This window comes from Micropterus salmoides, unplaced genomic scaffold (genome assembly GCF_014851395.1).
Source record: "Micropterus salmoides isolate LMB-PRFRI ecotype aquatic unplaced genomic scaffold, ASM1485139v1 Ms_hic_scaffold_6, whole genome shotgun sequence".
Lineage (NCBI taxonomy): Eukaryota > Metazoa > Chordata > Actinopteri > Centrarchiformes > Centrarchidae > Micropterus > Micropterus salmoides.
The window spans coordinates 20,621,704-20,643,248 of NW_024044348.1; the positions used below are offsets into that span (position 1 = coordinate 20,621,704).

A 21,545-nucleotide genomic window follows, 5' to 3' on the forward strand; every position below is an offset into this window, starting at 1 on the left:
CTTTGGTCTGGTATTCAAAGTCTTCAGACAAATCTACTAACTTTAACTGTTAGCTTGCGAAATGTCTTTCAGGGGTTTATCTGGTAACGTTAACTTACCTAGCGTTGTGCTTTTCAGTGCTGGGCAGGTGTTCCACTCTGCTTGTCTTGTTTGTTTGTTGTTTGCCTTCAGTCTCCTGTAACACTAATCTTGTTTTTTTTTTAAACATCGGATAATTTGCGTTGATTAACAGCATCATAGTTGAGGCATAGGATTAACTAGGCCTACATCATTTTTCAGCATTCAACATTGTTTATGTAAGTTAACATTATCCTACGTGGAAAGTGACGGAAAAACTTTGCTTTCTAGCTGAAACCAAAAGTGTTCAGTCTGCAGCACAATAAGCAAGATATTTAACTCCTGTTTCAATTAGGCCAAAAAAAAATGACGGACGTTTCTCTTTGCTTGTTGATAATGAAGCACCAATTAAAAGCACCAAATAAATTTAGGAAATGTGTCACAATGTCATTGTTTGGCTAAACAATCTAATCTGAGAAACTGTAAAAGTCCTTATTGTGCAACCAAGTGGAAACTTTTATTTGACATAGGCTGCAGAAAGGATGTTTTAAGCTGTTGACAGGAGGTAGGCCTACCACTTAGGTAGTACTACTTCATGGAGCATCAAGTTGCCATGAGCTATGTGTTTCATTAATAACATGTAGGTGGGTTTATTTTCAACAAATACTTTTTGTCTTTTTGAGGTTTTGTTCTTTGTTGCATCGACATTGGTGCCTTATTGGTTACCACAATAAAGCGTTTTCTGTTCCCATCATCTGGTTCTGCAGCTCTAAGCCTTCTCAAGTCTTATCCTTTACTTTGCAGTTGAAATATCCATCCCTCATCACTGCTGTGACAATGGAGTTCCAGAGCTGCAAAGACAAAGCACTCGTCACCCATCTAAGGTCTGTATGTGACCATCTGGAAAAGACATGGGAACAAATAGGTTGTAGGGGCAACTGGAGTCTCTCTCTCTCTCTCTCTCTCTCAAATGCCTCCCAGACCTGGTGGTGTCTGTGACAGGCCCTCTCCTGGTGAGCTAGCTTCCATGATGAATGGCCACCTTTCCACTCTTTATCGCCCCACTAAATCATGCGCTTACCATGCTTTTATGACCAATTGTCACTGCTTTGTTTTACTTTCCCCCCCATTTTTTTGACCGAAAGTCCAAAGGCTGTGGCTTCATTTTTTTCTTATGTGTATCACATTAATCTTTGAGGGTTTATCATTGCATTGGTATTCAGTTGGAGATTTGAGAGCTACCTTTGTTAATAAAATTCACTGAGACAAATGTGTCAGACCTTGTTTGGCCTGGAGAAATGTTCCACCGAAAATGCTCCTATCTGTTATGCAGCAGTCCTGTCTTTTATTTCTATTGTAATTCTGGAAAATCATAAATTATTTATGTGAGTGAGGGTCGCACTTGGAGTTGGTCAGAGCCCAGAGATTGACAGGCAGACCGTATGTCAGGGCAAGGGAGAGGGCCGAAGAAGAGGTTGAATTTTTTCCCCTGAGGTGTGATAAATTACTAGTCAAAGGAGTTTGTTCTTTGTTTATCAATGTCCTAGTCTTTATGTGTGTCTGCTTCTAGTTTTAAAATTGCATTCTGTGATGAATCTGCAAGACAGCTTAGGGTGTAACTTTGCTGTTTACACACATTGCACACTTTAATATTTTATTTTTACATAATACTAAACAAAATGAAAATGCCATTTTAGCTTGTAGTGGTGCCATTATAATTTTGTGGGAAAACCAGAATGATTTTCTTACCAATTCTGTTTGTTCTTCATGTATTTGTATCATTATTTATTTATTTATTATTTGTGTTTTAGTATGAGAAGCTGCTTTAGAGTCAGTCTTCCATTAGAGTTTTCTGTAAAGTAGGCAACACTTCATCATAAATCAATAGTCAAGGCATCTGTAGCTGCTCCACTTAAACAAATTTGTGGTAAATAATGCAGTCGGCTTTGGGACTGCAGTGGGTAAAAATCTTCATCGTGGTTCTCTTTTTTCATTTTTATTATAGAAAATAACTGGCTGTATATTAATGTTTACAATACAAATAAAAAGTCTACATTAGAAGTGTACTTTCTAAAGAGTAATTCAAAATAAATTGTTGTATGGATGCTGACACTTTTTGATTATGCACTAGGAGAAAAGCCAAAGCTGTTTAGAAACATACAAATAAATACCAAGTAGATTATACCAATAAAACTGTTTTATAACTATCTTGATGATGCCCTGCTTCAGTAAGCTTTGGCTGCTGCACAGATTAAAATCAAGATATGTTTGGTCAGATATGATGTACTCTCTCTCCCCCTAGTGGATAGAGAAAATCCTGTCTGGCAATTTGTCCTGAATGATGTTCATCTGTATGATTGATTTCCTCATCCACAGGGAATTGATTAATACAGAAGGACAGAATTAAATGTAACACTTTTTGTTGTAATTGATTAATATTATAGTCTGTCAGAACAAATTGTTAAATTGATAAGAGTTTAAAATGAGAAATTAAATGAGTAAGAGTTGAAAACATTTGGGTTTTTTACTTCATGGGACAATATATCTTTTTTATTTTGAAGGTGATGTTTTTTGTATTCGCAAGCAAGACGATCAATATTCATGGGTCATTTTTAACTCTTTCCTGATAGAATCTGACAGCGCATAGAAGCCTATTCTGCAGTCAGATTACGACTTTGAGGTTCTGATGACCTATCAATCACATAAACAAAGCTTGAGTGTGCAAGCCACTGCCAGGGGAGGTCTGACCTGCGGCCTAGCGTGACATTCAAGGAAGGAGTGCTACTCACCCAGGAAATCCCATTACACCAAAGTATGATGGATATCAGTACTGGGAGAGCTCATATGTGGTCTGACATATAATTTGTTATAATTTGTAAAAAAAAAAATAATAATAAATAATAATAAAAATAGTATGACCACATTCACCTTTATCACTGTCTTTCACTTTTTCAAAACTCTGTCCCAATACACACACACACACTAACTCTTATTCCTAATTTCTAGACATCTGTAAACAATGTTCATCTGTATAATAGTTGTATTTGAGATCATATAGGTTACTGAGAAATTGAATTGGTCATTTTAAATAAATAAGTACTTTAAAAATTGATTCCACAACACTAGATTATTGCACAGAAAGTAAACACTTAGACTTGCATGTAGAAATTAATAATGAAATCTTTTTCCATCGAAACCTGACTATAGTTTTTATAGATGCCATGGAGTTTACTCTCTTTGCCACAAAGAACATGGATACAAATTAATTATTTACATTTTCAATGAATAAATAATGATAATAATTATCTAGTTTTTCTGAATTACATTTCTCAATTTATAACAATGCAAAGTGAATAGTTTTGCCAGTAGTGAATGAACAGACAGCCAAACTGTCTTGCATACCTGTGCTATCTGCACAGGTATAGATTAGCTTTATTTGTAAGCTTGTAGTTGGACTCCGGTGCTGATCAATAACACCAAAGATATGATGGGACGCTTCTTATGGACAAAGGTGAATAACAATGTGAAGTCTGAGTAAAACACTCTTTATCAACACTATGGAAACAAAAATGGCTGTCGCTCTAAGCAAATGTCACCTGTACCCCCTGTGATGAGGCTAGGTATTGTATAATATCACTTACCTCAAAACTAAAAGTAAAGGTTAATCAGGAACCGTCTGTTCTCTTATCAAAAGTCTTCCATTCTTTTTGTCTGTTCTTCTGTACCATATTGATTGTCCATGGTTAGAGAATACCATGGACATTTTCAGGTAAAATTTTATAAAAGACACCCCAGCATGCCACCTGTGGACTTCTCTTTGACTTTATTGACTTTTCTGATGACATTTATCTTCCTAAAAAAATAACTATTCCTGACTGTAGTGTAACACGCAAGTCACATGTCTTTCTCACATGTCTTATCTGTTTTTTTTAGTTCTCACAGTGAGTGTTGTTTACCTGCCTCTGAACTTTCCCCTTTATATGCTTTACCGATAAGAAACAAGCAAACAGACAGTGGACCAAATTTCACTACTGAGTAGTCACTGGAGTGGACCAGCACGGAGCAGCTTTTTAACTCACCACAGAAATGTTAAAAGTGACATTTTGAAGAAATTCAACACCTTCACAGCGGATCAAGAAGGCGAAAACAAAAGCTAGCAAAAACTGTGATGAAAGAAAGGTTCTGGGTGCACACATGAGATACCTGTGAGGAAGAGGGACTGAGTCGAATGCATGTTCTGGAAGTCACGGTGTACATATCAAAACCTAAAAAACCCTTCTAGCTGTAGAACCTCAACAGAACCATGAAGCTTACTGGGACTATCCATAAACTGGAGTACGCTCATTCCAGCACAGACACGGAAGATTTGAACAATGTTATGGTGATACCACAGCAAACAAATACAGGTATGAACAACTTTACCTCAATCATTGGTCTACAAGCATATGCCTCCCAAGTGTCATCAGCTATAACTCCAAAAAAAGCTGAAACAGTTTAGGGCTGCTACTCATGATAATTATTATAATTGATAAATCTATTGATCTCTTTGTCGATTAATTGATTGATCTAAAAGAATGTCCAATAAGTGCTTCTTTTAGCGGCCCGGGTTTTGAGTCCACCCTGTGGCCCTTTGCTGCATGTCGTCCCCTCTCTCTTCTCCTTTTCCAGACGCTATCCTCTGTCCTGTCTCTCTCAAGAAAGGCACTAAAAAGCCCCAAAATATATATTTTTTTAAATCTCTGATCAAAATAGTTTCAGATGAATTATCTGTCCTTCAACTAATCATTTCAGCATACTACTTGCATTCTGATCTAATTTCCTTCATAATCTTGTACTCGGTCGTCATTATAATTAGGGCTCCGTTGAGTTGAATCAGAATCCTTTCCTTGCCACTTTAAATGGAGAAGCTTTACCAACAGACCGCTCTTCAAATCCAGATAACTGCGAGGCAAATGTATTCTAATCTCTTAATTCAATCTAACTGATCTTTGACCACAGAAAGCATTTTCCTTGTTAAACTGTAATCCCTAGCTGCTTCATCTCCCTAAACTAAATATGCAATTTACATACATTATAGCCTGCAGTCTGTACAGTACGAGCATCAGTGTAGGAACACTGCACCATGAACATGTATTTGGAGGTCAGTGCCTGTAAGAGAGACAATCCTGCAGCAATCAAACACTGACAGGATGCAATTTAGAGCAGCATGGAAGGAGACGGAATTTAAACAGAGCGCCCAATGTAAAATTAGTCAGAGGAGAGAGTAGTGGACTTTGACTTGTCACTGACCTCTAACTGCTTTAATTAAATGGGGAGTTTTCTCTTCCTCTTGAGTAATAACTAGCAGTGCTCCTCAGAGGCCTATGGCACTGACAGTCAAATAGAGCAGTGATATCTCTACCTATAACCCTGCTCTTATTGTCATCACCACTGCTCATGCCAGATCTACCAAACAGTGCCCAGGTGATTCTTAAGGGGTCAAGTTCACATTCAACATCCCACTCCAAAGATCTGTCCATGTACAAGGTTATTTCTGTTCACAGAGGTGGAATAAGATTCATTATGTGCCTTCGTTGATGAAAGGGATCATGAATGATTGTCTCTGTCAAGGTGCCTGTCTGCCGCAATCTGTTTCAGATTGTCAAAATGCTTGTGAGGCTTATTAGATTAGACTCTGAGATATTTACTTATTCATTAGCAACAAATAAAAGTGGTCCATGTTGTAAAGGTCATAGAAAATCCCACTCTCCTTATGATACAAATGTCCATCATCTGCCTCCGATGCAAACTTTTCCTTGGGCATTTTCATTGTGTACTGTAATCTTTTAATTGGCAGACTTGCCAGTGTCAGCACCCACCTCATCACTGTTACAGCCCAATGGAGGTCGGACTCTGTGTTCCATATGTGCAGACAGAGCCACAGGTAAACATTATGGTGCATCCAGCTGTGATGGCTGCAAGGGCTTCTTCAGGAGGAGCATTCGCAACAACCACGCTTACAGCTGTAGGTGAGACCCATCATAGATCCTCCTCAGTACTACAAATCACTAATCAGAGTATTTTAATAAATTGTATATTTTAATATCCATTAACATATTGCAATAAACTCTCGGACAAGAAGAATTGACAGTAACTTTGCATATTGTCCAAGTTCAAGTTAAATTGAGTTAGAAGTTATTCTTTGGTAATAAAGTTATTACCCATAGGGTGCTATATATCATTGAAGAAGCTTCACCTGGCAATAGAAAAGCAAACAGATGGTCATAATCACTGGGACCAGTCCAGGCACGGAAGCAATAGTGTATATTTAATGACAGAGAGGACTCTAAATCAAAGATGAGAAATAGCTGTGGGACTGACCTATTCTTTGTAGACAACATATTTTGTCATGTCCTGGCTGCATTAAAAAGTGCCCTTTAAATGCTCAACAACAAAATATGATTAATTCCTCAACCCCAGAATATTCAACATGTGCATCTGTGTCTTCCTCTGACAAATATTAAAGGTGGTCTCCAGTGATTTTACACATTAGAGTCTTTTTACAGGTCTTGGGGAGTACTACTGCCAATGTAAAATAAGTTGTATAAAGCCTTTTGTGGCTCCACAGGGAGCTATGTGAAATCTGATAAATTGCCTCAAGTGATGTCACTTGGGTCAATGTCATGTGGGGCTGAAAACTGCACGTTAGAAAATGAAAAAAATCTTACCAGACCTCTGTAGCCCGCTGCTCATCTCTGCTTGAGGCCAGCCGCTATAGGTATTTTAGCTGCTGCTAGCATTACACTGCTGAACCGCTGTACTGATTTTGACTGTAGGTCTGACAATGTTATAAGAGAGTAATGTTCAATCTGTAAAGTACTCTTTTAATATAATCTTACAGTTGTCGTGAAAGGATCTACAGCAGGTCCATCTGTGCTTATATGCTGTACATGCTTTTTTTCAGGTTCAACAAAGAATGTATTGTGGACAAAGACAAAAGGAACCAGTGTCGTTACTGCAGACTACGAAAGTGTTTGAAGGCTGGAATGAGAAAGGAAGGTCAGAGGAAATATTTTAGTTAGTTAGTTCTGAAATGGCACCTGACTGAATAGCCCTAGAGCCAAATACCACCCCAGCCACGCCCCTTAAAGACACTACACGTAGCATCATTGACAGGTGTGGTTGGGTGTGGTCAGAAGTGTGCTCTGTTGCACCCATTACAACACTCAACAGTGATGTCACAGGGTCCCAGCGTACATGTATACATCACTGCAGCAAGGTGAGAAGTTAAACCACTGGAGGTCAGCAAAGACAAGATTCAGTAACTCTTCCAGCAGCTTTCATTTTTCATTTAATGCAGTGCACCTTCTGTGTTAAAATTCACAAGGACCTGCATAAATGGTTTAGATATATACAATATTCAAAACTTTCACTTCACCAGTCACAACTTCACATTCAAGAAATCCGGGGTGGTTTCACAATGGAGAAAATCTATTCTTTCTTGAGCAACAGTAAGTTTGTCAGCTTTCATGTCTGTGTGTATGTGTATGGTCACCCTGTATACTGTTGGCCTTATCTTCCATTGAATCCCGCAGATAAGCAGGGATAAAGAGATGCAATCAGAGGAACCATGAATAGTATCTACACATGAATAATTAACATGGCTAAGCATAAGCAAATATTTGCTCTACAGTTTTCTGGAAATGTTGCTCACCACCCCCTGAAGTGAAGGCCAGGGCCACTACTTCACTAATTTGTCTGCTTTGCATATCATGCTGTAGCATCACTTTCAGATTAAGCCAGAAGTACAGCTGTGATGGAAACACATAAGAAAAGGATTAAACAAGACTCCTTGGACAGTCAGTCATTTTATACTTGACCTCTGAGCACACTCCCTGTAACTGTTTACTCCACATCCAGACTTAACTGATGGTCCACAGAAGATTCATATGGCACATTGTCATGCAGGACCGTGTCAGCGAAGCACAGAGGGAGCCTCCCGCTCCTTCTCCTCCTCTAGTTTGATTAATACGCTCCTGATTGGTTGCTGAGAGGACAGCTCTGATGACTGATTACTCTGACACTTGGCCCTGTTGTCTGGCTTTGTAGAGCCATACTGGAATCAGTCTGAGGCCATCCAGATTGCCCTGTTTCTAATGACTCTCCCAGAGTCATCAACATGTGATGACATCCCCTCTGCTAAACATAATCCACACCATCAAGAATCCAGGCATTACGCCCACTTTTTTTTCAGTTCTGCCACATTTGCTAAGTAGGAAACATTTGGCATGGCCAATGTTGGTGTGAACAGCAATGTCGCAGAGGATAGGGAGACCTTGTGGATGCAAAGAGTAGCTGAGTAAAAAGGTTGAGAGCAGAAGCGATGTCTGGAGAAGCCAAGAAACTTCTCTAATGGTTCTTTCCTCTCTTTAATCTCCAGCTGTTCAGAATGAGCGAGACTGCATCAGCAGTCACAGAAGCAAAGGACAGACAGTGGGCACACTGTCCATCAGTGTTCTGCTAGAGGCAGAGGCCAATGTGCAACAGGTAACACGCCAATGCTTGAGATATCAAATACAAGTTCTGTGACAGAAATGGGCACTTATATTTCTCAAATATGCCAGCCAAGGGACCCTTTCCTATTTCTAGAAATCATGTAGATAAAGGCCAGAGAAAGAGAGGACATTGCTTAGACAGGCAGAAATTCAATTCTGTGGAGGTTCTAACTGTAGACTGGATTCAGTTACTCCTTAGAAATGACAAAATTGCAGAGGGACCCCCCTCATAGCACATTTCATTGCACCACTAGGTCTGGGATTGTGTGCCGATGTTCAGTTACGTTCAAATGCATAATAACAACCAGATATATGCTTTGGCATGTAAAAAGAATGAACAGAAATAAATCAGATGATTAGCAAATGAGCTACAACGGTATATGCTGCTGGGATGTTTTTTCACATTGGTCATCATGTGGTTTCCATCTAGCATTGTCTACCTGCCTTGTCTTGCTTTAACCTTCACAGCTCTCTGAGTGCCAAAGCACTCATACACCTAGCCGCATCATCACCTTCCTCATACCCCATTTATCTCCCTCCACGCATACACACTCACACAGCCTCTCTAAGGTTCATTCCCACATTGCAGTATCACCTGAGCCCACTGTGAACTCACATTATGCTTTGCTGCTCTCAGTCCCCAGCTCTGGTCTCACCTAGGAGTCATGACATCAACACCAAGAAGACAGCCTGCCTGAGAGATGTGTTTGAATCCATGAAGCAGCAACTCCTCCTGCTGGTGGAATGGGCAAAACACATCCCAGAGTTTTGTAGCCTCACGATAGACGATAGGGTACGAAGGGGACAGAATACCTAAAGACTTTTATCTTTCTAAAAGCTAACTTATACCTCAATGCAGAATAGTGTAACAGCAGTTGGATTTATAAATTGACAGTGTTTGCATCTGTCTGTTCAGACTAAGGCATTGCTTTACTAGCCGTGCTGCATGTTACATGTATGTAACATGAAGTCTGTGTATGTCTGTGTGCAGGTAACTCTGTTACGAACCCACTCAGCAGGACATCTCATCCTAGGGGCAGCAAGACGCTCTTTACCTTTTTACAATCTCATCCTCCTAGGTAGGACAGATTAAACCTCCCACTGGCTGTGTGTTATTTTATTTCATTACTCAGTTATATGCAGAGAAGAAACATTGTTTTTAAGTATTACATGTAGTTACAGTAATTTTCATGCTACACTAGCTTTCATAATATGAATGGATATTTTGTGTTTTTTGAGCAGGTAATGACTTTGTGATCCCCCTGAGAGGTGCAGAGGTAGAGGTGTCCAGAGTGGCTTTGAGAATCCAAGAGGAGCTGGTCAAACCTCTCAGACAGCTGGACATAACAGACAAAGAGTTTGCTTGTCTCAGAACCATTGTCTTCTTTGCCCCAGGTCAGTCCATTCCGAAAGAGTGTGACTGTGGATTGTAATTTCTGTTCTGCCACTTGACCTCATCTGTTGCACCAGACAAAGAATAACATTTTTTGATGCTCTCTCTCTGTTTATTTTCTTGGCCTTTTGCATCTGTAGTTTAGTCTGAGTGTCTGGCTTCAGCATGTTTCAGGGAGTCTTTAATAATATCAGGATGTGGCAAGGTCCTTGGCAGTTGGGCAGAGGCGTCTGCCTGCTGAGTAGCAGTAGAGACAGGCTGGAGACCAAAGGCACAGTGATTTAACTCTGCCCCACAGCCCAGCAAAGACAGCCACTACAAACTAGGCTTGAGAATATCACAGAATTTTAAAAACAATTTTACTTTACTGAGTTAACTATGGTCAGATACTGTCAAAGTGGCTACTGTACTATTTTTTATTATGCCCACTATAACCTATTGTTCTTTGACTAACTGATATTCAGTTTTTAAATAAATAATCAGATCTGTCAGATACATATCATATCTGACCTGATCAATATTATCGGTATATACTGTAGTTCCCTTATGGTGCAACATACGAGACAACTGATCGTACACAATACAAGTAAGACCTGTAAAGAGATGGTGACCTACACAAGGAGACAAGGAAACTTCTCTGTTCTGACTGCCATTTCAAGCACAAAGCTTTTCCATAATATAAAAGTAGCTTTTGTAACAGCTCAGAAAAACAATCTTGAACCCATACTCAAAGACAGGCAGGTTAGGTAGTTAGTTAAGTAGTTAATAGTTCACATTTACTTAAGTAAAAACACAGGCAATGTTCAAAACCAGGCAGGTATAAAAAAGGCTGAAATGCTAGGGCAAACACAAACTACACAATCCGGCAGGGAATGAGTGAAGATGGGCCAGTATCTACAGGTGTTTCTCAGAAAATTAGCATATCATGTAATATCATTTTTTCCCATAATTTAATTCAAAAAGTGAAACTTCATATATTCTAGATTCATTACATGTAAAGTGAAATATTCCAGGTCTTTTTTGCTTTAACCTTGATGATTACGGCTTACAGCTCATGGAATCAAAAACCCAGAATGTCAAAATATTAGAATATTAGAATAAATACAGAAATAACAACAAGCACTTGGCTCCTTTTGCATGAATTACTTCATCAGTACGGCCTGGCATGGAGGCAATCAACCTGTGGTGCTGCTGAGGTTTTATCGAAACCCAGGTTGCTTTGATAGCTGCCTTCAGCTGTCTGTACAGTTGGTCTGATGTCTCTCATTTTCCATAGATTTTCTAAGGGGTTCAGATCAGGTGAGTTGGCTGGCCAGTCTGGTCTCTGGTTCAGGAGTAGCTTGACACTTGGAATGCAACACTTTTATATCTTTTCCTGAACACGTCTGAGCGTAGTGGTACTTGATGCACTGACTCCACCCTCAGTCCAACTCCTTGTGAAGCTCCCCCAAGTTCTTGAATCGGCTGTGGCCATCTCTGTTGCTTGTGCACCTTTTCCTATCACACTTTAACTGTCCAGTCAACTTTCCATGAACATGCTTTGATACAGCACTCTGTGAACAGCCAGCCCATTCAGCAATGATCTTCTGTGCCTTAGTCTCCTTGTGTAGGGTATCAATGAGCTTGGACAACTGTCAAGTCAGAAATCTTCCCCATGATTGTGGTTGTGTGTATTGAACCAGACTGTGAGATTAAAGGTTCTTCTCAGGTCGACATTTCTGCATTATACATTCTTCATTCTAGCATTCAAATTTTTTGAGACAAGGATTTTTGATTTCCATAAGCTGAAAGCCGTAATCATCAAGATTAAAACAAAAAAAAGAAAATTTTCTCTTCAAGTGTAATGAATCTTAAATATATGAGAAAAGGTTCTAGGGACTGAGGCAGTGATTGGTTAAAAGGCATCTTTACCTGTAAGGAAACCCAGTAAAAAAAACACCCGCAGAAACTGTTTTCATTTGAAATTATAACATGGTACAATTAAAAGCATATCTCTTTATTTCATTTGCCTCTGTCTTACATTCATCAAACATGTTCTCGTCTCACTGATCTTACCTACATGGCTAAAGTCCTGCCCTTCTTTCACATTTTGTTAATGTTAACAATTCCCTGATAAAACCTAACTTTAAGTGCATTCAGAACCTTTTCTTTATAATGTACTCTCTCCTCTTCAGTTTATAACCTCTGACCTTTCTCTCGCAGACTGTCCAGGTTTGGAGAGTCCTCGGGTGGTTCGACATCTGCGTTTCCAGGCCCATCTGCTGCTAGAAGAAGCAACCTGTGAGCAGCGAGGAAGGTTTGGGGAGCTCCTGCTCATGCTACCTCCCCTGCAGAGTGTGGCCTGGCAGATGGTGGAGACTCTCCACTTAGCACAGCTGCTGGGCGAAGCCAAAATGGACAACCTGCTGCAGGAGATGCTGCTGGGTGAGGGAGCCAAAGCAGGACAGGGACAGTGTACAGGTAGGAGGCTGCTACTGTATTTACTTGCAAGGAATTGACTTAAATTATACAGCACGTTAAACTTTGAACCCTACTGAACTTGTACTAGCATTATAATTGAGGCTTTTCCATGTAGCAGTTGTACTTTCACATTGAGCTCTTGCATAGACAGGGTACTATTTTGAATGCTTTCACTCCCAGTATTGCCAGCTCCAGTTTCTCCTCCTCCTTCAGGCCATGGCCTGATTCAAGACCAGCAAAATGAGCAAAGGGCTTCACCTATAAACTTCACCTCCGACATCTCTCACCTTTCAACATGTGAGCACTCACAAATTGACCCTAACAACTGTTTTGAACATGCACCTTGCCATAGAACATCGTATATCTAAGCATTTCCACAAGTAAAAACATATATGCTTTTATTCCATGTAGTAGTCTTATTATGTCCAACTGTAAACGTTATCTCACTGTTTAGTGAGTCTCACCTGACATTTGTTTTCATGAAATTTAAATTTATTGAAAGACTCTGAACCCCAATGTGCTAAATGCCATTGCTGATGTCTGTCTGTCTCACACAGCTCTTTCAATCGGCTTGCCTGCTGCCCCCACAGACTGGCACTGAGGTGTACAGACATGCCGATGTTGCCAATGTGCCCACGGCATACCAGTCCACACATAGAGACACCTCAAGAAGCAACAACTTAACCAAGGAATGGAGGGGTGTTTTGAGCTTGAGACAGAACACAGACTAACATATACACACACAGCCACATACTCTACAAAGACACGGGAGATCAATGGAATTTGAATTTGATTTGAAACAGGAACACATGAAATACTGAATTAATAACATTTAGCATGTCACAAGGTACAGTTAAAACAAAAAGTACAATCTGAAAAGCATGTAAAATAAATACATACGTAAATAGGATAACATTGCACTAAGCTATAACTAAGCATAATTCACTCATTCCTATCACATCTCCGATGTGTTTGACTTAAACTTAATCTTGAAGTGAAGGTCCTAGACATTATCAGCAGAGGGCGCACAAATCCTATTCAGAAACAGATTTGTTGGTCCCTGTGAGGCAACCTTTTCTTTGTGATAAAAACATTCAGTCATGTGGTCAAAGATGTGCATCTGAATGCAGAAATGGTTATAATTTAAAGGTCAACTCACTATAGTGAGGATTTAAGTTTAAAAAAATCACAACCATTTTGACTTAAAGAACACTAAGTGGAATACAAGAATACTGGTTGTGGATAGTGTCCCACCTTGATGACCAGAAATTTGCCAAGCATTATGTCACAGTGAGATGATGAAGGATGAGGTGCCTCAGCAGCACAGAAGCTCAGATGAACTGCAATGACTCAGTATAACTTGATGACAAAAGTGTGTTCTGCATAATGAAACCGTTTCTCTTTCTAGGTTCTCTGTTTGTTTTTCATATGTTAATTAATGAATACCTACAAAAACAGAGAAAGAAATCCATCCTTTATTGTCCCCTGATGCCGGTGGCAACCATATCCACAACAGTGGGTATAATCTAAACAACATATTGGTTGTTAATTCTTAAAAAATACTCATGCATCACAGAAATCAGGTTAGCTAAATAGTGACGTGTACTCTTTCCATTTGAAACTGTATAAGGCCTGTTACATTTCGCCTGAACCCAGTAAGTGGAGGAATCTCTGATGTTATAATAAGTTATGTACAATACCATAAAGCTAAGTGGTTCAATGTAATGAGAGAGGGGGGATAAAAGCTGCCTCTTCACAGACAGTGGAAGTCTTCTTCAAAGTTCACATTTAACTGACTGACATATACTGTATATGCTTGGCCTGCACTTATGTCTGCCGCATACAGCGGGTTAGCTCGTGTAGACGGTCCAAATTCCTCTCAACTGAAGAGCGACATATCGCTGTAGCAATGGGACAATGTGGAGGACAGCATGGACAGATCAGGTCAAGATGAGATATGCAGCTGCAGCTATTAAGCATCCATATGGAAAGTATTTACAAGGGATGCAAGTTTATCATAAGTAAATGTGAAGAAGTTACCCATATTTTTTACCCATATTCATATGATATTTTGCCTCTGTGCCTGTGGCTTTCTCTGGGTGCTCTCGGGTTTACTGTTACAATTCAAAGACATACTAATTTAAGTGGATTGGAGAATGAAAATAGCCCAGTCTGCAGGTACAATATAAATGTGAGTGGACATTGATTTCTGAATGCACCTGCTGGACACAGACACAGCAGCACGAGGGGTCAGAGAGGGTCCCAAAACCAGTGACTCTGAAATGCCTGTTATTATCTATTTTATTTGGAAGGTTGAAGAACTCACTCAAACGTAGGGATGTCTAGATTACATTTGTTTGCTCCTGATCCTTAATTATTGAGCTTCTGCTGAGTCTGATTCATTTTTATTAACATCCATACAATTAGATTTTTGTACTTAATACAGCTGCACAGTGCATATTTAAGCTACAGTAAGGACTCATCCTTGTCCATGGAGCTCGCTCTACCATGTGAACTAACTGGTGCCTCAAAAACACCACAAAAAAGGAATCATATGACAAATGGACTAATGGACAAATAAATGAGTAAGTGAATTATTAGTCCGCCAAGAGCACTTTCAGAATCAGAGAAACATGTTTTGTACCCGGCAGGTGTTTAAAAAAGGCCATATTTTCCACCACTACAGAGGGAAAGCTATATTTTGACATCGTCAGATAGCAGAGCTGTACACTCCTCAACTTGCTGCAATCAACTGACGTGACCTTCCTGTTCCATGTGCTACATCTGGCCTTTACCATCACTTTCCTGGATGTAAATTCAAAAAAGTTATGATCTTTTTTACTTGCTCATCAACAACTCTGTCTGAGATTTAGGTTAAGATGTCTCTGTTGACCTGCATTCACCATTAGCATCCTCCCTAGGCAAAATCTCTGTTTCATCATGTTGGAGAAAACTTGGATGCAAAACATGCATATGCATAATGGACATTCTATAAACAAATGTATGCTCCTTGAAATCTTTCTCTTTCACCTGGCAAAAATAACACAGTATAATATGACATTCCAAGCCAAGCCAGGGCTCCTTTGAAAAAAAGTTTATCATTTTAATAGGTATAGCTCACTGAATACAGTCTAAATACTGTATAACACAGGTCAAACCTTCAGTGTCAGACTGATGCTGTCAATGTAGTCATTTTGAAGGCAGGTTAGGGACTGTGGTGCTCAATCATCTCTACCTTGGGTTGTTCATTTTTGGGTAAAAGTTTAGTTTAGAACAAGTCACTTTAAGTTAAGTAACTTATGAAAGAATCTATTGCTTTTTAGCTTACTAAACGTTGCTCAGATCATAGAACAGGATGTGCACACTCACCCACCGTTCATTCTCAAATCCACACAAACCATTAACAGGTTTTAAAAAGAAACATGAGTAAGTTTGACAATGGGTTCCCTCATCATTCTCAGGTTTCGCTGTTTGTTGCTGTTAAAAGGTTTAACAGTGACGCTGCTGTAATGTTGATTCCTTTCCCAGAGGCCTGCTGCACTGGGAGTCTATTGATCTGTCAAGCTCAGCAGGTCGGTGTTAAAAGCTGAACGCTCTCTCTCAGCTGTCAATGTCATATTCTCCACATCCTGAGTAGAATGAGTCCAGAGGCAGGCGATACATCTGTATTGGCATTGTTCTTTTACACAACAATATGCTCTTCATGTTATTTCCTCATTCTGCTTCACAAGCCAGCTGACTGTTTTAAGTGTTTGAACCAGGAGATTGCCAAACATCAAGTGTAAATATTATGCAATCACTGGCCACAGACCTGCTTGATTCTCTCTAGGCTACTGAAGGGCATACAGGGCTTAGCTATGCCACAGTATTATTTGATTATGGTAGTTTGAAAAGGCAGAGGGGAAAGAGTGGGGAAACACTGATATCATCAAATCAGAGGTTGTTAAAATCTAATTTGCATGTGTCCAAGTTTTGAAATCTTGGTCAATGTTATGACCCTGGGGTCATATTTTGTTGTTTGTTTATCTCTCCCTGCACTGTCAGCTGTTCTCCTCCCTTAGAGTGTGTGCAGTGAGTGTATGCAGGTACTGGAGAACAGGTGGACACACTGGATTGGTCCGGTAGAGCTGATTGGAGCCTCCTGATTGGGCACCTGGATGACAGCAGCCATCTTAAGCCCCACTGACAGGAACTCTTCCCCCTCTCTGCCATTCCCAAACTGCCTGAGTACTGTGTGTTATGTCTGTGTTCATTGTACGTAGTGAACTGTTGTGAGTATATTAGACTTAGATTGTAAGTAGTTTACCTTAGTAATTCTGATTGTCTTATGAAAACCTGGTTTTGTTGGCTTTACCATTTCTGTTTGCTTTGAAGCAATTTTCTTTGTCGTAGCTATATTGTGTCAGCTACTAGCAGTGAGTAGGAGTGAGAAGCACTTTTTTGTTTGCACTGTTTTCTCCTGTTTTTGGACTTAGAAGCCTAGTTTAGAGTTTTGTGTTTTCTTTACCAAGTTTTAGGTTTTCTTAGACTGCTTTGGTTGTTGTTGTTTTTTTGGGCACTACTCATCTCTCTCACATTAAACAAGTGAATGGTAAATTGGATAGATTACTTGAACCATATTTCAACAACCATATTTATAAACATACTGTGAATAGAATAAATGAATAGTGTGGTCACTCATATTTTCAAAGCGGTGTTGTGAAGACACACTCCCACAGCATGACAACGGAAAATATTTCAGACAGGAGTTTAGTACACCTTGTTGCTATTTTCAGAGGTTAAAAACTTTACACAATGAGGCTTACTTTCCATCTCATGGCTGAGATCCCTCTTTGAGAGTGATATAACTTGCTGGAAATCACATGACCTGTAGAAAAAAATCTACTATTTCACAAGGGAATTCAATATTTGTTTATGTGGATCATTATCAGCATTTGATTTTGTTTTGTTTCTAACAGGACTGAATCAGGCACTCAGCAGAAAGGCATAGTTTCTATTAGCTAGTTGGTTTTGATAAGATTTAGGCAATAGTATTGATATAGTTTATCTATTTTTGCACACATGATTTACTAAAATTGTATAGTTTAGATCAATCAATTTCAGCTTTTATAAGTAGGCCAAGAAGTGAGGAGAAAAGAGACTGAACCTGTGAGAGAGAAATCAGAGTGGATCGACATGCTAGTTGCTAGTAGACTGAACCCCTCGAGAGTGAATGAGAGTCCACTGCTCTCAGTGTTTTTGTCTGGTGCCCAGAAAGGCAGGAAACACAGCTTATGATACTTCCAACAGTGGGATAAGACCTGATGCTGTTGGAGCAGTTGAGTTCAATCTAGGATTTTTCCATTCTAACGCTTCCCGTTTCTGTCTGTATAACAGCAAGAAAATCCATCCAACGTTCAAGCCTTTATAATAAACATCATCCTTTCACATGATCTTATGATAGTTGAGAAAGGTAGCATTGCTAATGCTCATAAATATTCAGGCTATAATAAACACTTCTTTTAGCTGGTAAGGAAAGACAGTATGTATCTTTCTACCCAGTCAGGCCAGTAAAGTCCAGCATGTAGATGTTTTCACTGCCCACTCAGGTAGCAGAGACAGACAGCAGTCTTCTTTGTGCTATGGATTTATGGCTGGAAACCGCTCCACCTAAATATAGCTGTGCAGAGAGCTGCTTTCACCGAATTCTGAATTTCAATCAGGGACCGTGTAAGGAGAGGTTGCACTTCAAGTTTGAACTTGAATGTTCAACTGTGGCAAAATTAGTTGAATTATTGCAGCAAGGAAAAAAAAACATAAAAGAGGTTGCTTTTTGAAGTATTTACAGCAACAGAAGAATTGGCCAAGATAAGATCTACTGTCAACCTCCAACAAATCATCCTCTTGAAGAGAAAATGTGATCACGTTTTATCCTTCAGTCGTGAAAGTAAAGCCAGACAAACGAGAGGTGCATTCAGCCCTGGAATCAATCTATCCATATTGTTTGTAGACATGTAGACTTAAACAGGACAAGAACAAAAGGAATGTCTGCTTTGAGTACTCTTGGAAACGTAAGTGTACTGTCCAATAAATTTTGTATCACTTAAGTGATGGAGACAGACAACAACCGGGACACCAGTACAGGCTTCAAACAGTACTCCACCCTAAGATCAGTGCAACTATAAAATGATCCTCACTAAAGCTACAAAAGTTCTGTGGTCCAAATGCACTTCATAAGATTGCCTCAAAGCCTCCTTACCTCGGACATACAGTAACTAAGTAAACTTGTAAGCACTCTTTTATGGGACGTTCCGGTCTCTGCTTCTGGCATATAAAGTTTCACAAGGCTCTTATAAATGTAGAAGGCTTGCCAGGCCACATTGTACAACAAAGCAAAAGAGGGTTGTCATGTTCCAGTGACACTACTCAACAAGACTCAACAAGGTTGCACTATTATTACCATTAGTGGTAGTGTGGTGTAGTGAAACATTCCATTTCATGTGAGCTCTATGTAGCTGTGATGACCCATCAGGTTAACAGAGGTAATTTTAGATGACCACTGACAGCAAAGGTCCTGATGTGATCTTGATGTTCCTGAGCTGAGAACTTCTAAATTGTCTCCTGAGGATCTAACTTAAATAACAACACTGGTGAAATCCTCATAGTCTTGAGATTCTGACTGAGAAAATCAGAAAGTCTTTACAGTTCATTATACATACAGACGACGAGAGAACGTTAAAATCACTGTTGCAAAATAAATACGCTTTATGAAAAGGTCATGAAGAGGATAAGAATTATTTTACAAATGCCTGGGTATAAACAACTGGTGCTTTCTCCATAAAGACCATCAGATGGAGCTGGAAAGAAAGATGATGGCATCCTGTTGATAATCCATCCATCCATCCATCTTCATCCGCTTATCCAGGATCGGGTCGCGGCCTGTTGATAATCTCACTGTCCAATTAGAGTCCAAAACAAGTTTTTGAGATTTTGCCTTTGTGCAGCTGTTGCTCATGACACACTAGAAAATAAGTAGAAGGTGCAAAAGCAGATTTCTCTGTCCGCTGAACTTTATTTTAAAAAAAACAAAAAAACTTAGTCCTACCGATAGTAATGAAATAAAACAGTTCTGAAGCAGTGTTTATGAGAGCAACTTAAATGTTATGTTATCATCAATAAACACAAAACACACAAACACAGTCATAAACAACCACATATGTAAACAATTACAGTTAAAATGGGAGGAAATTATTCCCTCTGACCTCATTGCATAGTAAGCTGCATAGAAAAGGTGAAAACTGATTTCATTATGTTGTGATAAGGGCAACTTCATCAGTCACTACAATTACATCCTAATGTAAGTGTGCTTATAGGCAGTGTATTTTATTATGGGATACTCATATCCTTGACAAAATCATGTCAGGCGCAGAGCTCACCAGAGGCAGCACTCACCAGAGTAGCCTTTGAGCTCTAAACTAATAATTCTTTTGTGCAGTTCAGCATAAACTGGCCACTGTTGCTTTGTTGACCTGCTCGGTTTGTTTGGCCAAGGGAATTCTGAGCAAAAGAGTTCTGACGGAGAGGGGTGACGCGGGGACGCAGGAACAGCTGTGTTTGCTAGGACGAGGCAGAGACGCGTGTTGAGTTTCTTGATTCCCTTCCAAGAGCTCCACAATGCAGAGTTTTAGCCAGACTTGTTCCCCCACTCATCGTGAATGAGTTGCATATCCAAAGTAGCCAATCCACACTCACACACACACAGCACTCAAGCTGTGTGATGCAGTTTAATAAGTCGAGGGTGGATGAGTGGCAGTAGACTTTTAGGGCTGTTGGCCACCGTGAGGCAGAGGAGCCCTGAGAGAGCAACCAGCTTACACAGAGACACTCCAGTGGGACCAAACCTCAACACAATCCCTAGCACTTTGGGTTTTTCCACTGTAGAGAAGCATACTGTCAAGAGCCCTGTCTTAGCACCATGAGGGCACATATTATCTTTTCTTCATGAGATGTGCCTTTTGGTGTTCCAATATGTGCATTAGTTTCCCCAAATCAACAAGTCATGTAAATTTATATCATGGTTTAAGAGGGCTGCCAATCTGGTCACTGGCAGTGGATTTCTTAAATGTCAGATATGACTGAGCGAGTATTAAACTGTTGCGGTCTAAGCTCATGGGGAATACAGCTGGAGAACAGACGCAGAGTTGTTGGTCTTTTCATCACACTGAAACAGAGGAACAGAGGATTAAGTGACTGGAGAGGTAAACTAAATATGAAGGATGTTTTTAAAGTTGTTGCTGCTCAGTTCTAGAAATCCTAATGAGGAAAAGTGATCCATGTTTACAAACAGTTGTGAAGCAATTAAGCTAAAGTCAAATAATTTCACATTTGTCCACTTCAAAGTTTCTGCACACTTTTCGCTGCCTCAGCAGATAACGTGGCCTACAGTACCTGGCTCACCTCTGATAACTCCTTTCCCTAGACAAACATACAGTGTACAAGCTGATTTGAATACCTGCCTCCTTTCAACACTTACCAATGCCAGCATTAGATGGTTACCCAGAATTCTTGGACACTTAACAAGGAAAATAGACGAAAAGCAAGAATTTATTAGCTACAGCACACTTCACCTTAATCTTATCTGGCACTTTTTTTAAAACTTGGAGCTCCATCTGGCCAAAATCTGGAAACATCTGTCTGACCTTTTGCAAGAAAGTGAGTTTACTAATATTATAACTAATACAAAAAAGTGTCATATTCCACATTCAAATGACATATTTTCATGCTAATATAAGGCTGTTCAGACTTCTTCAGTGAATGGGCAAATTTTATAAGATTTAACAGTTTGGTAAAGATTTAGTTGCAGATGAGGAAGGAGTCTTTTTCAACATTTTGTTTCCAGCGTGGAACAAAACTTTCCACGGAGCAGATTCTTACTTGTTTATCAAATGTTTTTCCACATGGGCCACGTCAGAATTTGTCATTTTCAAGGTCTCATCTTCCAACAGATTTTATAGTCATGCATTTATGTATTCTTTGTTTTACGACTACTGCACACTATTTAATTTGGATATATTCTAAATTTAAAATTTTGTGTTGAATTCATGTCAACATTTTTACTGTGT

The 21,545-nt window shown here is 39.6% G+C and overlaps 1 protein-coding gene and 1 long non-coding RNA gene across 6 annotated transcripts; both read left to right on the plus strand.

The window, feature by feature from the left end:
* Positions 1–231: 231 nt before the first annotated feature.
* Positions 232–1,327, plus strand: LOC119890127. Its single transcript, XR_005442193.1, has 2 exons — positions 232–296; positions 862–1,327. It is a non-coding gene; the product is annotated as an uncharacterized LOC119890127 (long non-coding RNA).
* A 2,735-nt stretch (positions 1,328–4,062) lies between these two features.
* Positions 4,063–15,460, plus strand: hnf4b (hepatic nuclear factor 4, beta). Of its 5 annotated transcripts, none has more exons than XM_038701201.1 (10): positions 4,063–4,463; positions 5,894–6,065; positions 7,001–7,095; positions 8,477–8,583; positions 9,229–9,384; positions 9,583–9,670; positions 9,834–9,986; positions 12,187–12,444; positions 12,625–12,741; positions 13,002–15,460. In XM_038701201.1, exons 1-10 carry the CDS (start codon positions 4,361–4,363, stop codon positions 13,043–13,045), a joined length of 1,293 nt encoding a protein of 430 aa, XP_038557129.1. In that variant the 5' UTR covers positions 4,063–4,360; the 3' UTR covers positions 13,046–15,460. The 5 variants fall into 5 exon arrangements, with proteins under 5 accessions (XP_038557129.1, XP_038557132.1, XP_038557133.1 ...); XM_038701202.1 differs by having other exon boundaries at positions 4,064–4,463; positions 12,658–12,741; XM_038701204.1 differs by lacking the exon at positions 9,229–9,384.
* The last annotated feature ends 6,085 nt before the right edge of the window (positions 15,461–21,545 follow it).